The sequence below is a fragment of the Orcinus orca genome, chromosome 7 (assembly GCF_937001465.1).
Source record: "Orcinus orca chromosome 7, mOrcOrc1.1, whole genome shotgun sequence".
In the NCBI taxonomy this organism is placed as follows: Eukaryota; Metazoa; Chordata; class Mammalia; order Artiodactyla; family Delphinidae; genus Orcinus; species Orcinus orca.
Genome location: NC_064565.1, coordinates 109,257,113 through 109,282,593, shown reverse-complemented (window position 1 = coordinate 109,282,593; position 25,481 = coordinate 109,257,113). Strand labels below are relative to the sequence as shown.

Genomic DNA, 25,481 nt, shown 5'->3' with positions numbered 1-25,481 from the left:
TGTTAGTTTCTGCTTTATAACAAAGTGAATCAGCTATACATATACATATATCCCCATATCTCCTCCCTCTTGCGTCTCCCTGAAAATTACACTTTTGGGGGGGGCCATTATCTCCCTACAACAATTAACATAAAAATTCTGAAAATATAAGCTACTCTTTAAATATATTTGTGTGTATATTTATATGTACACACACATACAGACATACATAATACCTACCATGATATGTGGAAATATTTTTTGATAGTCTGATGTTGTATATACAGAGCATTACACCATGGACTGGATTTTTTTTCATGAACTGGATTTTTCATGAACTGGATTTCTGTTTGTACATAAATAATTATCAGATTAACTGCACAATTAACAGGGACAGACTGAGCGACTGCTACACTGGTCTAGACTGGCTCTCCTCCCTTCCTCTCTGATTTTCAAGGCACCAGAATCCAAAGGGAAAGCACCAACGACTTGTTTCCTGCTTGGTTACTTCACCTTTACATAGGCTGGGTTCCCAAGGACAGAACAGTCAACCCTCTCCAGGGGTCAGCCATATAAATCTTTAAAATAGGGGTCATGTCACCATCCTTCTGAAACACTCCAGCACCAATCACATCACAGTTTGAAGGACCCTCCAGTGTCCTTATCAAGGCCGGTACAGTTCTCAGACAATAATATGCCCAGGAATCCCTTGGATTGGTTAAAATGCGGATTCCAGTTGGGGAGGTCTGGGGCGGAGCCCGACATGACATTCTGTCTTCCTAACCCACACCCAGGGGAGGCTGGTGTTACTGGTCATTTGATTGAGGAGGTCTCCAGGTCCTTAACTGGGTTTCATCCTTCCCTGGCCTAGAGCCTTCCCTGGACTGGGCCTATGTCAGCTGAGACAGGGACTCTTCGGCTCAGCTTTACCTCCTCACAGCCACATTTGGCAAATTTAGACCTGTCTCGGTGAGGTTGAGAAGAAGATGAAGAGACAGGAGCAGAAGAAGGTTTTCATCACACCACTTTACATGTGGGCCCATTACCAAGCCACAGTGTGAATCTGTTACTCATCCATGACTAATGTGCCAACTGTCCTGTGAGTAGCCTAAACACATGCATTGTGTCTTTTTTGTTAAAATACAAATTTGTTGAGTGCAGACACTAAAATCATACCATGATCAACTACATACAGGCCTGTGGACTTACCCCACCCTATTCAGTAAGCAATTTTCCATCCTTAATTAGCAGGACCGCCATGAGCTGGCCCTCTCTGGGGCCCCTGATTCCCTGCTTCCCATCCCTTGTCCACCTCTAACAAAGTACTCAGCATATTCCGTCAGGCGCATGCGTTCCCTTGGTGGTGAGTAAATAAACTCAGCTTTTTTTTCTCCCTTAAAAAAAAAAGTTCTCTTGGTCTTGGTTTTATTCTCTGACCACCCAGGAGCCATAAAATTGGAAGTGTCTCACCTCTCCTCACTGTCCAGAGGTCCTGGACCATATTCCTCAGTGCTTCCCAAGGCACTCTTCATGCTGTTTCCCTAGGCCTTAGCCTCTATGCTGCTCCCTCAGAAAGGCGGGTCCCGACCACCACTAGCTACAGTAGAACCTCTTCTTCTCCATCACCACATCCCATTCTCTCCCAGCAGGTACCAAAATCCATAGCTGCACATTTGTTTACTGAGCTCTTGTTTCTCTCACCTATTCCACTAGAATCCCAAATCCATCATGGCCAGGGAGTCAGGCTGTTTGGTTTATCCCCAGCACCTTGCCATGTGCCTGTGTCTCTGTCCTATTCTCTCCTTCCTGCTTTTATTAACGATAACAAATTGACTGTAGCTAGAATCTAAAAGCTGGGTACTTATTTTGTACTAAAAACTGTACTGAGCACTTTACCTGTAATAGATACAGTACCATCATTTTCAGATAGGGAAGCTAGTTTGCTTTTGGAAGCAACTTGTTCAGGGTAACACCCTGTTACCTGGCTGAAGTCTAGTGACAATTTAGTCTAGACGAAAGGCTAGGTGTGGCATGATGGTGTTCAATATATATCTCATCTTCTCTATTTCTTTGGCCAAGTGTTTGCTGTTTTTGTGATGTTTCTTCAATTCTTTATGCACATAACTTACTCGTATTTTGATAATGGATCACTATAATTAAATTTGTACGAGTGGTAATTTGTTTCGCTTTAAGCATTGTAGTCAAGGCCAACTATCTTAATTTTCTGGAGAAAAAGTTGCATAGATATTCAGGCACAACCCATGTTGATTTATTGTCTTATTAAAGTTTATCATTTTGCCACATGTTTATTTCTTATGGTAAATAAACAAAATGTGTTCCATCCAGAGGTAAGTCCTTACGGACTGTAACCCTCTCTCATATCTGGATGCCATTTACCTAGATCTTTGCTGTCCAGAATGGTGGCCACATGTGGCCATAGACACTTGAAATGTAGTTAGATTGAAAGGTTCTAAAAATGCAAAATAGGCACCAGATTTTGCAAACTTAATATGAAAAAAGGATTGTAAATATCCATTAATGTTTTTAATAGTGGTTACATGTTGCAACAATACTGTTATGGATCTTTAGAATAAATAAAATCTGTTAAAGTTAATTTCACCTGTTGCTTTTTCTTTTTTAATGTGTCTACTGGAAAATTTAAAATTACATATCTGGCTCCTAGTTATGGCTCACAGTATATTTCTATTGGGTGACATGGACATAGATGTTTGTTTATCTGAACTTATGAAAGTGAGTTAAGTGGAAAATTATAAAGCTGATATAATTTAATTCAGTCTTGGCTAGAAAATGTACCTGAAGCCAGAGGTCTTAATTGGCAGTTACCGAAAGAACCCCAGGAGGAATGGGAAGACTGACACGGGTGTTTAGAGAAGACAAGAGCCAATGATTAGATCTTGTGCGATGAAGTAGAACTTGGGGTAAGATGCTTTCTTATCAGATTTTTAGAGATGAGGACAACTCTGAGAGGTTAAGTTCAAGGCCGTGGTGGTGGTAGGGCTGATAACGTAACATGTCTACCCTGTTAAGAAGTTGATATAATTTTGGTTTCCTTATTTTCTCAAACTGAAAACAGAGGTGAAATAAATGACCTATGGTGAAAGTCTGTTATGATTCAAAAGTTTAGACTGAGGCTGGATGTAAACTTTGTAGAACAGAAATGCTCTGAGCACCATGTGTTTGAAAAATCTTTGACTCCGTGGTGGATGGCTGCTTTTTGGCTGAAGGCCATGACATGAGTGTGGTTAACTGCACATGGCTGAAGGACCACAAAGCGTATGCAGACCAGACTGCCCGGCTGTCAGACTCATACACTTATAGGTTTGAGGGTCTTAACAATTGTAATATTTAACAAAGTTAATCTTAGTCATAGGTAACACTAAGCAGTTATTACTTTGTTCTGGGTAACACGGCCATAATGATAAGGGAAATACAAAGACAAATTGCATTTAATTCACAGTTTTTCCATGGACAATGCCTGAAAACATACCAAGGACCGAAACCCCAGAGAAATACTAAAGGAAGAAGACCCTTAGTCTGGTTAGAGAGACAAAGCTGGCGGCTTTGCTGTGTGGTCTTGACCCTGCCCCACCTCATCAAATATGAGTCTAGCATGTTTGGAGGAAGTGGGTAGTAGGAGGGGACTGGAGGAGGGTGACCCTGAGAACAGGAAAGGAAACACCTTTGGTGCGCCCCTCCCCCCAGATCATTACTACATAAGTCCATCTTAGTGGGGAAAATCCCCTGGAAGCCTCAGAACTACTTTGCTCCTTTTTCTTCCGGGGCAGGACAGCTCCAATCTGGGAGCAAGCTGTGGTGACAGAGAAGGCTTATTTTCCCCAAATCTCTCATGTACATAGTCTTCCTACGGATGAGAGTCAATCAACAGACTGAAGAAACAAGATAGACTCCCAAACCTTGAAATCATACAAAAAGAATCAGAAAGATAGTACAAATAAGTGCAAAATGACTAAAGTCATAAAAAAGAGGGAAAAACCCCTACAAAAAAGACCAAAAAAACCAAACTCTAACAAGTCAGAAAACCCCAGACAGACTTAGACTCCAAAAAGAACATCTAGAAATACGAATAGTCATTGAAATTAAAACTTAATAAATAAAAATCATCATATTTAACATTTATTGGATGATTACTATGTGACAGGTGTGGTAAAGTATGTGTTGTATGTGCTAAATCATTTGATCCTCATAAAATCCTGAGGTGAGTCTCTTACTTCCAGTTTAAGATGAGGAAACTGAGACAAAAATTTTCAAAAAGCTGGTAGTTAATAGACCTGGGGTTATAGCCATTGTTGAATGGTTCCAGAGTTCTTTTCCATTATGGAAAGTTACAGTAGATTGAAAATCTACTGAACATTACAAACAGCAGGAGAGAGAATTAAACTTTGAAAGATGGATGTGAGGACACGTCGCAGGATACAGCATGGAGGGAGCAGCATGTGAAACAAAAGCTCAACACGTTACAATTTGGTCTCAAATACAACTGATGATGGGTCTCCTGGAGAGGCTGTGAGAACCTCTGCACTTTAGGACCGTTCTGGGGGCAGAAGAGAAGAATTTATCCAATGGCTTCCATCTCCCACTGGTCAGAGATTTGCCCTGCAGGTGCTAATGCCCTGCACTTCCGGGGTGCAACAGGAAGACGTGGAAGAGAGTCTCAAGGAACACGAGGCTGTGCCTGTGTGAAGTCTGTGGCCAAGCTGGCCACTGGGGGAGAAAGCGCCCAGAGCCCAGGAGCAAGGAGAGGCCAAGCGGAGCTGAGTGGCACAGGAAAGGTTATCTGACATAAGAAGGAAGGAGAACTGGAGGAAGAGATGAGAAGGCCCAGCTAGCATCCTGAGAATGCCAGGAGTAGAGACAGAGTGAGGAAGGAGAAATATAAAAAAGGAATGTCTGAGAATGTTCAAGATTTGATGAAAAAGAGAGAATCTCAGGTTAAATATCCACTGAGTAGGATTTATAAAAAACACATGTGCACCTGTATCACAATTTTAATAACATGATAAAAATCTTGACCTAATTGACATACGTAGAAATCTTTGAAGTCAAAATATCATCTCAAAATAAAAATAAAAATTAAAAAATAATAATAAAAATAAACGAGAAAAAAATATATCATCTCTACCACAATTCAGTGAAAAAAATAACTAGAAAATTTCTGTATGTTTGGAAATTAAGAAGTAAACAGTTAAATAACCAATAAGACAAAGGAAAAAATTAGAAAAGATTTTGAACTTAATGATATTAAAATTTGTATGATGCAGCTAATACAGTGTTTTGGGGGAAACTTTTTAGCCTTAAATGCATTTGAACTATTCAAAGTTGCTTGATCAAAGCCAAAACATAAAATTCAACTATGTTTTACTGTATCTTTACCAGTTAAACTATAAAATTTAAAAAGTATATACCATTGCTAATATAATAGCAATAAAAAATGTCAAATACTTAGAAATCAAAAAAACAGAAAACTCTAAAACACTGGGAGAAATTAAAGCCCTAAATGAACAGACTCATGTAAGAATACAAACAGATCATACATGAATGAGTTCTTGGTACACATGTTTGCAGATGTAACACTGAAAAACAGTGAGGGAAAGGATGGACTGTTCAATAAATAATGTTGGGACAATTCATTTTCTATATGGAAAAAGATAAAATTATAATCCTGGAAGTAGAAAACAATTCCAGGATTATGAGTCTTAAATGTAAAAGAATTAAACTGTAATTTTTTTTAAATGTAGGAGAACATTTTTACAATCCCAGGGAAGGAAAGGATCTCTTCAACAAGACGCAAAACACAAAATCAAGGAAATTAAGGAAAAGATGGATAAGTTTGAGATTATAGTGAAAAAAATTATACATTAAGGTACCAATAACTAAATGAAAAGATAAACCAAAGATTGGAATGAAATACTTGCTGCACATTTAAATAGCAAAATTTCAGTACCCAAATATATAAATAGCTTCTAATTAATTAGCAACAAAAAGGCAAAGGCCACAAAAGATAAATATGCAAAGACTTGTTCACGCAATTCACTCGGAGAGAACTATAGACTGTCAATCAAAATATGCTAAGATTCCTAAACTCACTAGTCAAAACACGATCCTATTTCACACCCATTAACATCTAAGCACACCAAGTTTTGCTGAGGATATAGGGAAACAGGTACTCTGGCACGATGTTGGTACAATCCTTTTGGAGTCAATTTGACCATTCCTAAAAAATTTAAAATACGCTTTCTCTTATAACCCTCTGAATTCCACGTAGGAATTCAAAATCTAGTTGTCACGATGGTACATATACAAAGATATAAATTCCAACTCTGTAAGCTGAAAGCATGGAAACAAATTCGCTGCGTTTAGGCAGATGGAAAAATAAACTGCTTTATTTATGTAACTGGATACTATGCTCTCACATCTATATGTATATAAACAAATCGCATCTCTATGTATCAACATGGATAAAATCCAAAAACATCATACTGACTGATACAAGCAAGCTCCAATAGGTATGTATCATGTGAAACCATTTATTACATTTGAAGGACCACAAAACAATAATATTTATTTTTTATGGTTACTAACACACACACACACACACACACACACACACACTCACACATACACACATATCCATGGAGTATAAATATAAAACCATGCATGGAAGATGAGGCAAAGGAGGTGTTTAGGACTTTCTGTATTTATCTGTTATTTTCCTAAGGGGAGAGATGTGAGAACAAACAGGTCAAAACTTAATACTTGCTTAATCTCAAGGGTGGATACATTGGAGTCTGTTACATTACTTTCTGTTTGTTTGAAATGTTTCTTAATTCAACTTAATTTTTTTTTTTTTTTTTAGATTTAAAAACCAAATCAGTTGAGAAGTCTCCTCCCTAAATGCAGCTGTTATTCAGCTCCTGATACTTGATTTCTGCCTTGTCTGGAATTTTAAGTTAAAAAGAGGAAGGATAAACCATGATATCTCAAATCATGAATCTCACCTTCTCTAGATATCAGAGAAGGAGCTTTCCCTCTCGCTCTTCTCCCAGACCTGTTGCCTGAGGCAACAGCACAGTGCCTCCCAGTTTCAAGTTGATGAGCTGGGCCTGGTAATAGCTCTAAAACCTGGGGATGTGCTGAACAGCCAGGCCTGGAACTGAATGCCTGCAGGCAAGCAGCAGAGGGATTTTACTCAGGGCTCTTCAGAGCAAATTGTGTGGGTGGACAGTTCCACCCCGCCTGAACTCAGAATAAGGGGTGCACAGCACTCCTATTTCTTTGAGAAATGCTAACATAAAATCACAGGAATTTAGAGCAAAATATGTCCTTAACTATGCAGCACAAAGTTGATAAATATTATGTCCCAAAGACTACATTTAGCTCTCACTTATACAGAGTTTGTTCCTTTTTCCTAACATTTAGAAATTGAGAGATTTCTCATGGAAACTAGATTACCAGCTTCTTTTCTGAAAAAGCTGGATTCTGGTATTACTGAGTCTGAATTCTAGAATGTCAACAATTAGCTGGCCCTGAAGACTGCCCCCTACCTCAAAGCCTCACTCAATTAACCTTATCTACTGGCTCCATGAGGGGTTTCAACTCCCTCATTTTACAGATGAGACGACTGAGGCTCAGAGAGGTCAAGAGGCTTGCACAGCATCAGAGCTACCCCGTGGATGGAGGCATGCTGGCACTGTGCCGACCAGTTATCAGTTAATTTGCTGTGATTCCATTTTTCTACACGATGAGGGTACGTTTCATGATTTCTAATGACATCGTCTGTGTAACTGAGCAAAGTTTTAACAGAGACTTACTTCAAGGGCTGTTAAAAATAATATGAATGGATTAATTGTAGAATCAGCAGGAAGCCTCCAAGATTTGGCCAAACTCAAGACAGAAAAATTCTTATGTAAAAAATAATAAGGGAATATGACAGTATAATTGAAAATTGGTATGACTAGAGGTTGAATGATTACAGAGGATCACTTTTTCAGGCTGATCTTTACCGGTGTGTAATTCTTCCCCTCTTTCTCCACCGTCCCTAATCTCCCCTCTTCTTTGAACTCTAGAAGAATGTGCAAACCCTGCTCTGGAACTCTTCCCCAGCCCTTCCCACGACATACATACACTTCCTTTAGTTTTTTTTAGTTGTTGGATTTGTTCCTGGATTAATGCTGGTAGACATTCAATACTGACTTAGATGAGTTCTAACCATCATGCCCAGAAGTACTGAGCTACCTGGGTTGGGCATTCTTAGTCTATGCAAAGCACATTTTTGTTAGAACTATAACTACATGAAGGGATTACATGGATTACAAAATCCTTTAGAATATAAAACACTAAATAGCCTAAATGTAAATTGGTAGGGGAATGGCTCAATTAACTTTGGCATATTCATATCATGGAAAACTATATAATAATGCAATAAGGCAAAAAGAAAAGAGGTAGATCTATCTCAAATACTGTCATGGGGAGACATGTAGGATGCAAAAGGATATATACAGCATAGGTATATGGTATCGATTATGTTAAAAAATACAAACAAAAAACACATATTGTTTGTAGGTCCATATATGAATACGTAAATGCCTAGAAAAATGTCTGAAAAGAAACACAAAGTGGCGAGAGTGGATATATTTCTTTAGACGGGGTGGGGTAAGGTATGGAGGTGATCAAAGGGGGTTTTAGCTTCACCTGTAATGTCATAATTTAAAATTTAACTTAAATGGAAAATACTTGTATTTCCTGTGACTGAAAGTTCGAAAAACATTTTCACGTTAACACATATTTATGTGACTATTAATTTCCAATCACAATCTTAATCATGAAATTTGAAAAACATCTGATCATTCTGGGAAATGAAACTTACACTGCGTTGTCATCCCAGATTAAGTTTTCTGTGTAAAAGTCACAGAAGGCGGCTGAAAAGTTACATTGCATTTTCACCAGTTAAAATCAAGTAAGTCAACTCTAGGAGTCATAACAGTTTTGAGGACACTAATTTATCTTCGCAAAGAATAAGAAATATACGGGTGGATACAAATGAATCCAGGAGCTCTCAAATTTTGAATAGAAATCACAGCGACAGATTGTTTAATTTATCCTAACATGAGTTCTATTTCTAAGGTGCTATTAAATTTTCAGTGACGGCATTTGCTTTTCTCAACAAAACTGATGGAACACTTGAGGGCAAGTATTGACAAGGAGGAAAAGCGAGCTCCAGAGAGGTCAGAGTTCAGTGTGAGGTGACATCTAGGAAGTGGCAGGGCTGGGACTCCAGCCCTCTGTCCTCTCTGCCAGGCCATGTGCCTGCTCTGATTCACCGGTGTGACATCGCGCGTCTGTATATCCCGTGTTCTCAAGCGCTCATCCCTGGAGATTATCTATCTTTCCACATCTCTATATCTACCTGCCTGCATATCTATCTATCTATCTATCATCCGTCTACCTACCTACTTACCTATCTACCTCTGTCAGGGCCTTCTCCATCCCTAACCCCTAGGAGCCCTCCAAGCCTCCTCCTCGCCCCTCCCTCCAGCCCCGCGCATTCCACCTGTTCCCGTGCATCCCCGCTTGCCCCCGTCCCCACGCTGCCCTCCGAGGTGTCTGCTTGGCGCCCGCAGTCACCGCACGCATCAGCAGAGAGTGAAGGGCAGCGCCCCCGCGGGCGGGGCCGGCCTGTCGGAGGACGCGGGGTGGGGGTCGCATCGCCGCGTACTCACCTTGCCGGCAGTGGGCGCGGCCACCAGGAGCACCAGCTGAAGCAGAAGCAGCAGCGCCGGCGGCCTCGGCGCCGTCCCAGGGCGCATCGTGGGCGTCCGCTAGGAGCCCCGGCGTGTCCAAGGCCCCGCAGGCTCTTGGGCCGCCGCGTGCCCTGCGCGGCGCGGGTTGAGGGGCCCGGCTGTGAAGCTAGCCTGGCCCGCCCGCCCGGGGCGGGTTTTGTAGGGCTCAGCCTCCCCACCGAGGCTTCAAGGGAGGGAAGAAGTGGCTTAGGTCCCGCCCCCGTTCCCCCTCCCAGCCAACTCACCGGGAGATGTCCCTCCGACCCAGGAAGCGTGCCAGGAGGCTGTGAGAAAGGGCTGCGTGCCTGCGGGGCAGGTGGGTGCGGGGCCAGGGTCAGGGGTTAGAGAGGTGACGCTCCCAAGGTTCAGGGGCCTAGGCGGGGCAAGGGGCTGCGAGTCGGAGGTGGGGGGTTTGGGGGGTGAGCGTTGTGGAGGCGGCGGAGCACGGGGGAGGGAGTGGCCAGCGGCCCTGCTCAGATTAACCGGGAGGCGCGCCGGGCGTCTGCACTCGCGCGGCCCCGCTCGCTCCGGCTCCCGACCGCTGCCGTCTCGCCTCTTTCCCCTTCTCAACGCGTCTCCAATCCGGCAGCCGCCGAACGCGGCGGTGAGCGCGTGGGGAAGAGGCAGCCGAGTCGCCCGCGGAATTGGGCGCGGTGGGAGGTGCGCGCCGCGCGGGCGGGCGTCCCCACGAGGTAAGGTGCCCCCGACCCAGTCTGGGCGATGGATGGCAGCCCCAGGGCCCGGGCCACCCGCCTGGAAGCGCGGGCGGTGGAGGGAGCGTGGCATCCCAGGGTGGGGCGCGCGGGCTGGCGGGCGGGGCGGGGGAGCTGGGCTGGGGGTCACCAGACGAGAGCTTGTCTGGCTCCCGGCTTGTCTGCCTGGGCTTGAACTGGGCGCTGTGTGTTTTGATTAATTTGGAGGCTCGAGTTACCAGCCTGGCAGTCTGGGCACAACGAAATGCCAAGAGCAAGAGGCAGCTGAGGGTAAAGAGAAAGCCCATCCATTCTATTTTCTGCCGCGTTGAACTGGCTTTTTCACGTTAAATCTTATCTGCGGAAATGCAGGGAAAGCCAAGAGCCAACTTTGTCGGGGTGTCTCCCTCCTGAGAGGGCCCTTCTCGGAGGTGGCCTTGGACGCAAACGTGCAATATCTGGTTTGTTAGGGCACCGTCCTCAGAGCAGGGCTCGTGCCCTTTTCTTGTGCCACTGACCACATTGGATCTGATGAAGCATTTAGATCCTTCTTAGAATAATTCAGTTATCAGAATCAGTTTAACTTTGAATAAATTATCAGAGTATTAAAGTCATGATATAGTAACATAGGTGCATCATTATTATTGCACTAAATACCTAGATCTAACAGCAGATCTATTAAACAACTGTAATCTCAAAGTACTGATGACTGCAAAACTGAAATGTGACGTGAAAATACCAGTGGGTGCAAACTCTCAAGAACTGCTAATGCTATTGTGGTTTGTTAGCTATTTTCATAACTGAAGGAAATGCTGAACTTCCAGGAAAGTTTAGTGAGAGTAGAGATGTAATATTTGTTCCCATCTAAGTTCACAGACCACCTGAATTCCATCTCCAGGTTAAGAACCGCTACTTTGGATCAGCGTTGCTGATGTAGTCGGTCATCAAACACACAGTGTGAAATATGTGCTTTGGTCACTGATTGTGGAGAACCATTTGCTTGCAATTAGAATGTGTATTAGACCTATGTAGCTATGTAGGTAGGCGAAACCCTGACAGTGAGTGAATGGAGATGCACACCCCCCTTTTTGGTTGTAGAGTGAACATTATACACCTCCCTCTGTTTATATATATATATATATATATATATATATATATATATTTATTTATTTATTTATTTATTTATTTTTGGCTGAGTTGGGTTTTCGTTGCTGTGCACGGGCTTTCTCTAGTTGCAGCAAGCGGGGGCTGCTCTTCATTGCGGTGCGCGGGCTTCTCATCGTGGTGGCTTCTCTTGTTGCAGAGCACGGGCTCTAGAGCGCGGGCTCAGTAGCTGTGGCTCACAGGCTTACTTGCTCTGCAGCATGTGGGATCTTCCCGGACCAGGGCTCCAATCCCCTGCATTGGCAGGCGGATTCTTAACCACTGCACCACCAGGGAAGCCCCTTCCCCCTGTTTTTTATGCCAGTGATTGTCAACTCTGGCTGTGTATTAGAATCTCCTAAGGAGCCTCTAAAAATCCTGAAACATCCCAAGTCAGTTACACTGGACTCCCCAGCAGTAGGACTCAGGTATCTGTATTTAAAGCTCTCTGGAGATTACCATGTGCAACCAAATTTGAGAGCCACTGTTTTCCATGCATAGTTCAGTTAGTTGCATTGAATCAGGGACTCTTCTTCATAGAATAATAAAAAGGACATGTATTAAACTCTTTATTAAGTCCTGTGAGTGGCCAGACCACAGATGTTGCTGTGTGGTATATAGTAGCTTCTCGCCATTGATAGGGAGGGTTCTTGTGGAACCTTCTCCTGCCATCCTTGTTAGATAGGACATCAGGTGCTCTGTTGATAAAATAACAGTGTCCAAGAATTCTGAGGCATATGACAATCTCGCATGAACTGACATTACTTCCTGGACAAAAAAAAAACAAGCCTCAATGCTAGAGTTAAATTTTCCTTCTTTTTGCTGAATTCCAGAAGATTTTTTAATTTGGATTTCAATTGCCTTTGAAATGAAACCAAGTCATTCTGATAAAGACTTCGCTTTATCGACTTTAGAAAGGGGAGGCAGCAGTCAACTGCAAGTCACTTCCAACACTGCAAAAGAGCAGGAAAGAAACTTGTGATGTAACCACAGCAAGGAGGAAGCAGTGGTTAAGAGTATGGTCTCTGGAGTAGACTCTAGATTTTGAATCTTTTCCACACTTACTCATGTGGCTTGGGGTCTCCTCTTCTATAAAGCGGCCATAATCAGGGTACCCACCTCAGAGAACTGTGGGAATCGAATTCAGTAATCCATTAGAAGTCCTTTGTCCAGGGTCTTCATCAAACAGTCACATACTGGAATCTGATTCTCCAGTTTTGTAAAGGAGAACAAAGGAAGCTGATGAGAAATAGTGGCACAGGGTAGAGATGCTTTTCTCAGCTCAGCAGTGAAGTGGCAAGAGTCAAGCATACTCCACCAGCGCCCTTGAGGTCAATAGACTCTTAAGGCATCTGGAACCTTGCTGCTTGGCATCCCTGGGAGCCGCAGCTTTGGCATCCTGGAGAGCTGGTTAGAAATGCAGAAGGAATCTCAGGCACCACCCCAGACCCACTGAATTAGAGCCTTTTTTCACCAAGCTGTCCAGGTGGTTAAACGTTGAGAAGTGACTTGCCTGTGAGCCAGGTTTAACCAAACCCCTTCCTCACTCCCCACATGTATACACTCTGCTTTAGTACAATGTTGGTATGCTCACTAGGTGTTAATTAGCCAGAATTTTTGATTTTTAAAAAACAGTCTTAGAGTCAAGAGAGTTTCCCAGTTCGTTCTTGAAATGTGATAAAACTAAAGGAAAGTGAGGATGGTTCTCTTTTTGTAAGTACAAAGGACACACAAATCTCTGCTTTTGATTTGGTGCCAGGTAAGGGTTTTGAACAAAGGGAAATGGTAATGGCCTTTGACAAGCCCTGTCTTATTGTTTCTGCCCCCTTTTCATAATCACAATATCATGTCAGTTTTTCGCACAGTGCTTAAACGTGTAATGTTTGCTTCCCTAGTTTTGAAGGCTGACTCCAATAGGACAGTGGACTTTTTGGTGTTCTTTAATGTTATTGAATGAATGAAGTTGTTTATTATTTGCTGAACGAATGAAGCTGGATGTCTTGACAGATTCACTCAGGATTCACAGCCAGGTCTGATTTCTTCCAAAGCTTATGATCTTTCTATAGCCTTCCCTGTGTAGGGATGTGCCTCAGCTTTTGATGTGATGTACTTTGCCAGGCTGCCTGTAGCTTCTCCTTTAATCTTTTAAAAAGATTAAATTTAATCTTAATTACATTTTAAGTTAATCTTTTTTTTAACTTCATCTCCCCACTTAGTCATCTCTCTTCTTTCAAAACCTTCTCTTTTCAACACCTCTAAAACAATTAGACTCGGGTTCTTTTACAATCTCGGAGTCATTTTCAACTCTCGCCATTGCATCTCCAGATTCTTTCTCCTCTTTTCTAAGATCATGGCCCCTGTCCCAGTGCCTGCACTTATCATCTGTGGATTACGGTAGCCTTCTAGCTAGTCCCCTGCAGATTCTTTCCTTTGAAATCCACCTTCTATGTTATTGTCAGAATAAAAGTGCACATTGTATCAGAAGGAACAGGTTACTTTGGGGGCAGTTACAAACAACCCCCGAATTTCAGAGGCTTACATAACAAGATTTTTCTTCTCCCTTTAAGCTGAGTATTCATCACAGGGTGTGGGGAGGTGAGAAAGGGGGAGGGGGCTCTGCTTATCATAACTACTCAGGAACCTCATGGAAATTCCCACTCAACGTAGTTTTCTCTGATCTCTTCCAAAGCGGAAGAGAATGCGGCAAATCAAAAACTGCTCTAACAGCTGCCACCTGGGTGTGACACTCGATACATCTACTTCACCATCTCGTTGACCAAACTGGTCACTTCATTTTGAAAGTGATGGGGAAATAATCTACCACATGCCTGAAAGAGCTCTGGAAATATTTGATGAATGTTAGTAATGCTCGTCACATACATCGTGTAACTCGCTTATTTTAAAACTTCCAGAAGCTCCTCTTTTTCTTTAGAGCTTATTTCACACTTCTTAGGATAGAAGAGAGTGGTCCGAAGGCAACTTTTGAAAAATCTCCTGTGTCACCCCATACTTCTCAAGTTCACCGTACAGCCTTCTTTACCTCACGCTTTTGTACTTGCCATTCCCTCCACCTTGAGGGACCTCCCTTTCGGTCTGTCTGGTGCAACCCTTGAATTTTGAGACCTAGATCAAAGGTCAAAGATCATGGTCTCTGTGAAGACCTTTGTCCAGACCTTTATTATGGATCACAGAAACAGTGTCATGTATTTTACTCTTCCACACTACAAGGCCTTTGAGGGCAGGTACAGAGATTAATTTTTTTAATATAGTAACTGCGGCATTTAAAAATAAATTTATTGAGGTTTCATTTATGTACCCAAATCTGTACCTAGTTAAAGTACACAATTCATGGAGTTTCACAGATGCATACAGCCTGTGAAATGAATAGCATGGTCCTGATACAGAGCTTTTCGATCACTCCCCGAAGTTTCCTCCTGTCCCGTTTCAGTCCATCTCTCACTCCCTGTCCCTTCCCAGGCAACCACTGATCTGTTTCCTGTCACTGTAGGTTGGTTAGCATTTTCTAGAATTTTATGTAAATGGAGTCGTACAGTGTGTACCCTTTGGTGTCTGGGTTCTTTGGCTCAACAGAACAATACTGAGATTGATCCATGTTACGTGTATCAGCAGTTTGTTCTGTTCTATAGCTGAGTAAAATTCCATTGTATGGACATCGCTTTTTTAAAGATCCAGTTACCTGTAGGACATTTGAATTGTTTCCAGTTTGGGGCTACTAGAATACAGCTACTATGACTATTTTTGTACAAGGCTTTGTGTGGACATGTATTTCCACTTCTCTTGAATAAATACCTAGGAGCGAAATGGCTGGACCATAGGGTAGATGTATATTTAATCATAAAAGAAAGAGTTTTCCGAAGTAGCTGTATCTTCATTCTCATCAGCAATGTATGAGAGTTCCAGTTCCTCCATGTATTTTTGGTGCCTTCTTTTGGTATTGCCAACTTTTTAAATTTTAGCTATTGAAATGGTTACACAGTGGCAGTTAACGTGCTTTTGATTTCTCTAATAACTAGAGATGTTGAACATCTTTTCATGTACTTATTAACCATTCAGAGAACTTTCGTGAAGTGTCTGCTCAGCTCTGTTCCCCATTTAAAAAATTGGTTGTTGTTCTTACCGTTGAGTCATAATAGCTACTTATATATTCTGGATACAAGATCTTTGCCAGATGTATATATTTTGAATATTTCTCCCATTCTGTGGCTTTTCTTTTCATTTCCTTATTGGTGTCTTTTGAAGAGCAAATGTTTTTATTTTGATGAAGCTCGATTTATCAACCTTTTCCTTATGGTTTGTGCTTTTCCTGTTATCTGAGAAATCTTCACCTATGCTAACATTGCAAAGATTCTTCTATTTCTTCTTTTATAGTAGTTTTACATTTAGATCCATGATCCATTTTGAGTTAATTTGGGAGTATGGCGTTAGGTAAGGATCTGTTTTCTAACATTTTTTTCTGTATGGATATCGGGTTGTTCCAACACTATTTGTTGACTTTTTCTGTTAAATTGCCTTGGCACCTTCATGGAAAATCATTTATCATCTCTGTTTGGGCCTTTTTGTTCTATTGATCTACACATCTCTCTTTTTTTTTTTTTTTTTTACCAATACCATATTGTTCTTATTACTATGGCTTTATAGCAGATCTTGGACTCAGGTAATATAAGTCCTCCAACTTTATTGCTCTTTTTAAAAATCGCTAATGCTATCCTAGTTCATTTGTATTTACATAAATATGTAATTTGCTTTGCTAATATTGTGTTAAGGAGTGTCGTATTTATGTTCATTAAAGATATTGGTCTGTAGTTTTCTTGTAATATCCTTGTCTGTTTGGTACCTGAGTAATACTAAGCTTGTAAAATGAGTTGACCAACGTTGTCTCTTCTATTTTCTGAAAGAGTGTGTGACGAATTGGTATTATTTCCATCTTAAATACTTGATAGAATTCACCAGTGAAGCCAACTGGTCCCGGAGTTTTCCTTGGGGAAGGTTTTTAACTACAAATTTAATTAATTATGAATTTAACTGTTATAGGGTTATTCAGATTTTCTATTGCTTCTTGTGCCAGTTTTGATAATTAGCATCTTTCATGAAATGTGTTCATTTCTTATACATTGCCAAGTTTATTTGTCTATATATCTGTAGTGGTTTCCTCTTTGTCATTTATGACATTGGTAATTTGTCAAGTTAATCTATTTTATTTACCTTTTCAGAAAAAAAACAAAGAACCACTTTGGGTTTTATTGATTTCTCTCTATTGCTTGAGTATTTTCTCCGTTATTGATTTCCTCTTCTATCTTTATTATTTCCTACCTTTTACTTTAGGTTTAATTTGCTCTCCTTCTCTTAGTTTCCTAGGATAGGAACTTACAATTGATTATTAGACTTTTCTTTTTTCCTAATGTACACATTTATAGATCTAGTTTCTTTCTCTGCTCTGGGTAGGTTGTATCCCATAAGTTTTGATATGTTGTTTTCATTATCATTTAGTTCAAATTATTTTGTTATTTGGCCCATGGGTTACTTGGGGTGCATTAATTTCTAAATATTTTGAACTTTCCTATATGTTTTATTGTTGAGTTCTAATTTAATTCTCTGCAAGATTTTAGTCTTTTGAAATCTGTTGAGACTTGTTTTATGTTTTATTATATAATTAGTTTATCTTGGTGAACATACCATATCTACTTGAAAAGGATATATACTCTGCGGTTGTTGGGTGTAGTGTTATATATAAATAAATTAGGGCAAGGTAGTTGATAGTGTTGTTCAGATCTTCTGTGTCTTGACTGATATTTTCTACCTTGTTTTATCAATTACCAAGAGAAGAGTTATTCTCCAACTATGTTTGAGAATTTATTTATTTCTCCCTTTAGTTGTTCAGTTTTTGCTTCATGTATTTTGAAATTCTGCTCTGAAGCCCATATGTTTGTAATATTTATCGATTTCTGATATATTAACTTTTTGATCATTATTGTCACTTTCCATCTTGAGGTCTCTTTTATGTGCTATTAATATAGCTCATCCACCTTCTGAGATGGCCCACACTCTGTGGAGTGTGTCTCTCTGTAAATAAATCCACTTGTTACCTTAAAAATATATAGGTAGCTCATCTGCTTTCCTTATGCTTATGGTTTGTGTGGTGTATCTTTTTTCAGCCTTTTGTTTTCAATCTATTTGTGTCTTTTAATTTAAATTGTGTATCTTGTAGGCAGCATATACTTGGATTTTTCTTTTTTCTATTTTAAATCCAATATCTTGCCTTTAAATAGGAGTTTTTAGTGCATTTTCATGTAGTTGCTATAGTTGTTTTTAGGTCTGCCATCTCTCCATTTACTTTTTATCTATCTCATCTGTTTTTTGTTTCTTTTCTTCTTCCTAGCATTGTTTTGTGTTAATCAAATATTTTTTAGTGTTCCATTTAAATTTTTTTTGACTTCTAGTTATATCTCTCTGCATTGTTGTTAGTGGTTACTTTAGTGATTATAATATGCATCTTTAACTTTACCCAATCTACTTAAAAGTGATATTGAATTTTTGAATTCAGTTGAATTCAAATTGAATTCAATATTCAGTAAGTTGAAAATTTGATTTACCGAATATTGAGTTCAGGTAAATCAAATTCACTTTTGTATCCATAGTGCCTAGCATGGCATTTGATACAAAATGGGAAACTGACATATATTGACAGATATTTCTTGAATGAATAATAATCATAGGTGTTTTTTATGTTGTATCAAAGTTATATGGAGATGATTCCAAAAAAATTTTTTTTTGGTTAATGCCAGGCTAGTTAGTAGAAAATCACTTTAAATTTTAACCGTTATATATTTAGTGGATTTGAATTTACAAATCCTGTAATTTTCTTATGTAGTTAAGATTCTATGTATTATTTTGTTTCATTCCCATATGTGTAAAGTTGTAGTTGTAAAAATTTAACATAGACCTCTTCTTATCCTTAATTTCTGAAGTTTCAAAAATTTCTCATTTTCAAATTTTAGTGGGGAAATAATCTTACTTTAATAATGGAATTCTTTGTGGTTCTGTGAAACTTCCAACCACAGATTGTCTTGGCCATTCTGCCCACATGACATCCGTATCCAGTACACAGCACATTCTCTTGGCTTTGCTCAGTTATTTTCCAATGTGTAAATTTGACGCTGAAACACTGACTGTGTTTTATGGTCTGTAGCAGACTATGGGATGGCATAGTTTTGAAGCCCAGGTTTGAGGGATGCCCTTGAATCTTTTATTAGGTTCCAGAGTGGCAGAAGCATTCCTAGAGGAGTCTAGCTCCAGGTCTTGTCCTATAGGGAGGAAGCCACTAGGAGACTCAGTCTCTAGAACCAACTCCTGCCGGAAGCAAGGCAAACAGGGGTGGGCACAAGACAGGATGCAACCATGAGGAAAAGCAGGTGGTTAAGCTCTCCTTAGAAAGGGCCCAAGATTCACACCAAGGCGGTTCTCCTTCCCCACCGAGACAAAGCTTTTCTCCTCTCTTGGAACCAATTGGACACCTGCCCCAGTATTTCTGTTTAACCTTAAAAGTTCATTTGAACACTTTTGTGAAATCTCTCTCTCTCTCTTTTTCTCTCTCTCTCTCTCTTTTTTTTTTTTTTTGGCTTACATATCTGCCTAAAATGCTTTAACTTTCCTATAATCTAGTTAGAAATGGTGCCTTAAGATCTCCAACTGTCCTATAGGAGTTTCCAGGGTTGAAATTCCAAACATAAAGACCTTCACAGGAGAACTGTAGTTTTCTGGGATTCATGGGAAACTGAATGTCTATGTATCACAGTGCACTGTTTTTTTGGGGTTTTTTTTACATCTTTATTGGAATATAATTGCTTTACATTGGTGTGTTAGTTTCTGCTTTATAACAAAGTGAATCAGTTATACATATACATATGTTCCCATATCTCTTCCCTCTTGCGTCTCCCTCCCTCCCACCCTCCCTATCCCACCCCTCCAGGCGGTCACAACGCACCGAGCTGATCTCCCTGTGCTATGCAGCTGCTTCCCACTAGCTATCTATTTTACATTTGGTAGTGTATACGTGTCCATGCGTCTCTCTCGCTTTGTCACAGCTTACCCTTCCCCCTCCCCATATCCTCAAGTCCATTCTCCAGTAGGTTTGTGTCTTTATTCCACAGTGCACTGTTGCATTTATAAATGACTTTCCCTGCTACTACTATATTGAAGGCTAAAGTTGTTCTTTCCGGAGATGAATTCCCCGAAACTTACCCATGAATTTTGAAGCTGTGCAGTGTAGTGGTTAATAAGGGAAACTTTAGAGTTTGAGCCCTGGAAATGTCTCATACTAACTGTCATTATTTGTAAAAGGACATAGTCATATTACTTACCTTGTGGGGTTATTGTGAAGATTGAAGATGTGTGTTAAACCTTTAGCACAGGGCTTAGCATATAAGTTGCCTGCTGAAAATGCTGCTTATTATAATTTCTTACGGCGAGGAAGATGATGATGGCTTTCTGGTTGATAAAACCAGATACTGACCTTTTCCTAAGAGTCCTCATAGAGTCCAGTTAACTCTGATTCTGACTAGACTTGTCCCCCTGTATACCTTCTTCTACACCAACTGAAGAGTCATCCCTCTGGATAACTTCTCCTGACGTTATCAAAGGTACTTTAGGAGAGACTGTCACAGCTTATTCCTCCTTCTCATTTGCCCAGATCTTCCTTCCTTCCCAGATCAAGTGTTGCCCCCCTCCTGAGGTCTGCCAGGCTTGCCCCAGTTCCCAGTTTTCTAACCCTTCTCTAATTTATCGGGAGCTCGTTTTGCCTGCATGGCAAATTAGGAAGGAAGGAAATAAACATTTATCGAGCTGCTACCACATGCCAGAGACTGTGCTAGGCACGGATTGTGACTCAAGTAATTCTCTCAAGCATTCATTTTACATACTGAGAAATCAAGAGCTCAGGGTGGGTACAAACTTGCTCAGGGTTATACTGGTAAGTGATCAAGATCTGAACACAAGTCTTTGTAACTCTACAGTCCTGCATTCAGTCCCTCACCACCAGACCACAAGGTACCAGGAGAAGAAGGCAGCGGGTCTCTAGGGAGGAGGGAAGACGTCATCAAAAGCAAATGCGAGCCTTTCAGTACGTTGGTTGCGGGTGGGCACTTCCCAGTGGAATCAAGGGCTGTTACTGCCAGAACTTACTCCAAAGGCAGCTCTCAGAGGTCTGAAAGGTCTAGGGAATCCAGAGTCGCTCCCCCTGCAGGTAGAATCACAGACCAAGAATAACCTGGGGGAGTAGTGCTTTTGACAAGAGACATCCAGCATTCTGAGTTAAGAATGTCATTCTTAACTTGGAGGTAAAGGGAGCATCTGGTTTTGAAAATCAGTTGTGTATTTGTGGAACCTATATCACCTGCATGTGTTTCCCACGTGGTGACATTATTAAGACTGTGGTCAAATGTTCTGTTGGTTTGGGGAGGAGACCTCATGGAGAAAAATGGTAATAAAAGCCTATATTGGCAGAATGGTGGATTAGCTGAGATATTGTCCATTTGGCCCTGGACTAGCAAAGTCAACTCCAAGGTCAACTGAGGCCTGTGCAGCACTCTCAAACAATTCAGCTGAACCTAGAGGGAAGGCAAGGCGGGGGCAAGCCTGGCCGGAATCCAGCAACATTCTGGATTGGAGCTCACATTGGAACTTAGAGATATTCTCAAGAATTTACTTGAGCAGTTCTCAAGTTTTCCCCGGTTCCTTCTCAGGGAACATGATGCTCCAGCCACATTCCAGTAGTGCATGGACCACACAGATTCGTGACTTGCTTTCAAAACCTTGTGATGTTTGACGGGATTGACTGTTTTCGCTAAAAAGCTGAAATCAACCTGAAGGCTTTGAAAGTCTGCAGGTAGAGTCAACCCAAAGATACGGGGTTTTAGAAAGTAACCAACTTGGATGTTGGGAAAAGGTCAGGTGACTTAACAGGGAAAGCATGAGCCTCTAAGTAGATATCCAGCCACCAGGCATGCCATTCTTTTTCTGGGAGCGTTTTTCTAACCCCTGAGGCCCCTTGCTTATATCTTTACAAAAGCTGAGCCTTTAGGAATTCTATTTTGGAAAGATAAAGGTATACAAAAATAGGTGTTCAGACCATCCAAAAAATTTAGGCTTGGAAAGAGAGTCTTCAGATAGCTCAGTGTCAGAAAGTCAAAGGAAAGACCATGTAGTCAGTGAGTTAATAAGAAATGATTTCCCTGAAAGAACAAATATTGTTAAAAAGGGCTCAGAGACTTAATGTTACCTGGGAAAAGAAAAGACATTATGTTTCTGCTACCTTTTGTGACTGGAAGATTCCACTCCTCAGTCTCCTGTTTATCTGGTCCTCCAATCTTGGCCATTGCCCCCCGCCCATCCCCCAATTGATGAGAACTCCAGCACGGTGTATTTCTATTCAAGATTGGGTTGCAGAGAAAACAAATTCCCCATGGTACAGAGAATGATTTGGAAGATCTCAGATCCTGTTCCCAGACCTAGCCTTTGGAAAATTTTGGGCACAGACTCCTAAGCAGTCCCAGGGGAATTGGAGTCCAGGAATTTTCATAAAGGAGTGAAGAAAAAAAAATAATCCCAGGGAGTTGGAGGAAGAGAACACAATGATATCTGCTGAATATGCATGCTAGAAATTACTGATATAAATACACTGCTGGGCAAGAGCCTATGGACTTGGTCAGTGAGGGAGATGGATGTCAAAGGCCCAGGGCACGGACGTTCGGCTTCCCTGTTGCAGGTGGGTGGCTTCAAATGAGCTCCCTGAGGTATGTCGCAGCCTGGGGAGCAGCTGTGATGAGGACAGTGCTTTTTATCGGACTCTGCTGCTTGAGAGGTCAATTTACTCAAGAAAAGGGAATTGACTGCAAGACTGCGTCAGGAATTGGGGGAGCTCTCGGGAAGGAGCCGGTTTTTTCATCCTCTCATGAGACCATCTGTCTTTCTCCTTTTGCGTTTTCCTCTCTTGGAAACAGCTTTTTCTGATTACTTAGCTTATCTGTTTCCTCTGAACTGGGGCTTGCACTTGGCCTTGACTTGTCCCAGTTTTCTAATGCTTGGCTGTACTTCAGGATGTACTGCATGCGTCCTTCCTCCCTCATCTCCCTTTCTCCTCTCAGTGTCCTAATTTCAGAGGACTGGTTCAGAAGATGTTTTTGTACCATCTTCTGGCCCAGAGTTCTGTGTTACCAAGCCAAGCTCTGGGTTGGGTCAAGCTTTGGTTATTCTCCAAGTTTCCGTGTGCCTGGGGAGATGGAATCAGGTGGTGAAAACCTGGTCATGCCCCCAATTACGAGCCAAAGGTGGGGACTTAGGGGGCTCTGATACAGCACTCCATAGCACTCAACACTCCCTTCTTGAGAATAACAGTTGGCAGAATAAAGCATACCCTTTGAAAGGTACAGATGCTTTGAAAAAGTTTCCAAGGTAGGCATTCTCCCAGAGCTGCTGTTTCTATATGTTTTAGTGGCATTGCATTTGGGTTGTTTAGGATTTTTTTTTTTTTTTTTTGATAGACTCCAATTAGAAACATACTGTCTTGGCCCCTCCTATGTGATGACAACCTTTTATTTATGAGGAGATAGGTTAGAGGGATGCTGTTCTGGGGTGTTTTTATTTGGTGTCATCAAAAGCATGGTTGAGACCAAAGGTTTTTTGCTCTTAACACAGGCAGTTGCAACAAAGGAAATCCTCGTAGACTGTTGTAGGTACCATGTGTGACAGCCTTTTGGGAACTGTAGAGTGCTGTACACACCACTGTTCACGGTGTCTAGCTGACAGCTAGATGGGCCTTTACTTAGCTGTGACCTAGGAGCTGCACCCTAGGCTGGAGAACAGTCCTAAAGTCTCTGCAACTCCTCTGTAGTTTTGTTTTCAGGCTAGACAGATGTGTGGAATGAGCAAGTAGTCATGCTAGGCTTTCTCTAGGTAAAACAGTGAACAAGGCAGTGGTTTTCCTTTTTGCAGCTCATCTAAAGCACAGAGCCCCAAACTGAGGTACATGTACCCTTGGGAGACCAAAAGATTCTTAAAAGTTATGCAAGCAGCTTGGACGAGTAATTAAAGGAATTAATTTCTCAACTGTTACAGGTATTATTTCTTAGGGTTGTTCTATCTGAAAATGGGCCTTTGGACTAGGTTCTCACCACCCCTTTCACAATTGTCCTTCTACTTTTCAAAAGAAAGGCATACCTCCACCCCATCCCTCTGCCCCATCCATCCCAAATGTTACCAGCCTGCTTTGTCCAGACCGTTTGTGGGGCCGGATGAAGGGTGTTGAGAACAGAAAGCATCTACCTTCTGGGCTGCACATCCCCTGGGCCACTTGGTTTCCCAGTTTCTGTTTTCATCACGATTGAAGGAAGACTCTATCAAGTGGTAGATCTTTCAAAATGATTCCTGAGGATAAATTCTATATTGCTTTTGATATACAACTCAAGAGAAGTTCTCAGAATTGAGTGACATTTGTGTTACAAATTCCTTCCATTCACAACTTCTGAACTTTGTGAATAAGTTTTATTAGGCTTTACAGCTTTAAAAATTAAAATGGAAGTAACATTGTTGCTGAACCTGTCTCATTCCAGTAAGAAGTATTATTACTCTAGGGCTAAATAAACTAACTGAGAAACAAAAGAGCCCACTTCTTTCATTGCCAATGACATTTCCAATATAATTTCACTTTTAATGTTTAGTAATTGTTTATAAAGATTTAAATTTATTTATGTCTTTGATGAATCATATACTACTAATAATCATAACAATAAGTCAATCCGGGAGAAAAATCTTTTTTAAGATTCAGAGATTTGTGATTATAAGAAATTAAAAAAATATCGAATTTATATGTATTTTTGTTGCAGAGCAGTAGTGTGGGGTGATCAATATGATTTTCAAGTATAAAATTATATTGCACAAGGATATATGTGGGGGAGTGGAATGGAAAGACAAAATCATGAAGAAAAATAATGTTAAAAACCGTGTGCATATACTTTATACTGATGATGGTGAAAATCAGATTGCCTGGTATTGTGATGTACTGGCTACAGCTAAAATAGTGCTGCAATAAAAACAATAAAATAGTTTTTTATTTTTTATAAAAAATAGTTTTTTATTTTTATAGTTTTTTAAAAACTATAAAATAGTTTTATTTTATAGGTAACCATTTACAATGTTCCAAATTATACTCCTTGCAATAAAAAGATTAAAGATTTTATATGTTAACTTTAAAAAAGGAAGAGAGGGTTCAAATAGGTTTTTCAAAATTCTAATGGGAGTTTGAGAGCAGAAAAGTCTGAAGGCTGGGGTGTCAGTTGGGAGAAGGGACATATGTTGGAGTCCAGAAATCCAGATTCTGCCATTTAGTAGCTCTGCAACTTTGTACAATTAATTAAATTGATCCAGTGTCCTTTTTTTTTTTTTTTTCTGGTCGTGCTGTGGGGCTTGTAGGATTTTAGTTCCCTGACCAGGGATTGAACCCTGGCCCATGGCACTGAGAGCGCGGAGTGCTTAACCACTGGACGGCTGCCAGGGAATTCCCCAGTTTGCTTTTCTTACGCAATGAAAATAATACTTTTCTTGCTAAACTGTGGTGAAAAGAGGTGACTTGATTGTGGGCAACACTCTAGGCAGAGGGTCCTACGTATAATCAGTAAGTGTTGGTTTCTCATTACTTCTTCCAATGCCATTATGATTTTTCTCTCCATCTCCTTCATTCTCCCTTCTTCTACCCTCTTGTATATTCAAAATTAGCCTCATCTTACACCCCCTATTAAATATATTTGATTCACATTTGAAAGGTCCCAGAGTGTCTTCT

The 25,481-nt window shown here is 40.8% G+C and overlaps 2 protein-coding genes across 2 annotated transcripts in view; one reads left to right on the top strand and one right to left on the bottom strand.

Moving 5' to 3' along the window:
- COL4A3 (collagen type IV alpha 3 chain) overlaps window positions 1-9,824 on the bottom strand; it is a 134,867-nt gene extending 125,043 nt beyond the window's left edge. Inside the window, exon 1 of the mRNA XM_004262633.4 lies at window positions 9,738-9,824. Within this exon, the coding sequence (XP_004262681.1) occupies window positions 9,738-9,824 (87 nt within the window). The remainder of the gene's footprint in view (window positions 1-9,737) is intronic.
- A 4,952-nt stretch (window positions 9,825-14,776) lies between these two features.
- COL4A4 (collagen type IV alpha 4 chain) overlaps window positions 14,777-25,481 on the top strand; it is a 133,307-nt gene continuing 122,602 nt past the window's right edge. Inside the window, exon 1 of the mRNA XM_049712195.1 lies at window positions 14,777-14,874. Within this exon, the coding sequence (XP_049568152.1) occupies window positions 14,777-14,874 (98 nt within the window). The remainder of the gene's footprint in view (window positions 14,875-25,481) is intronic.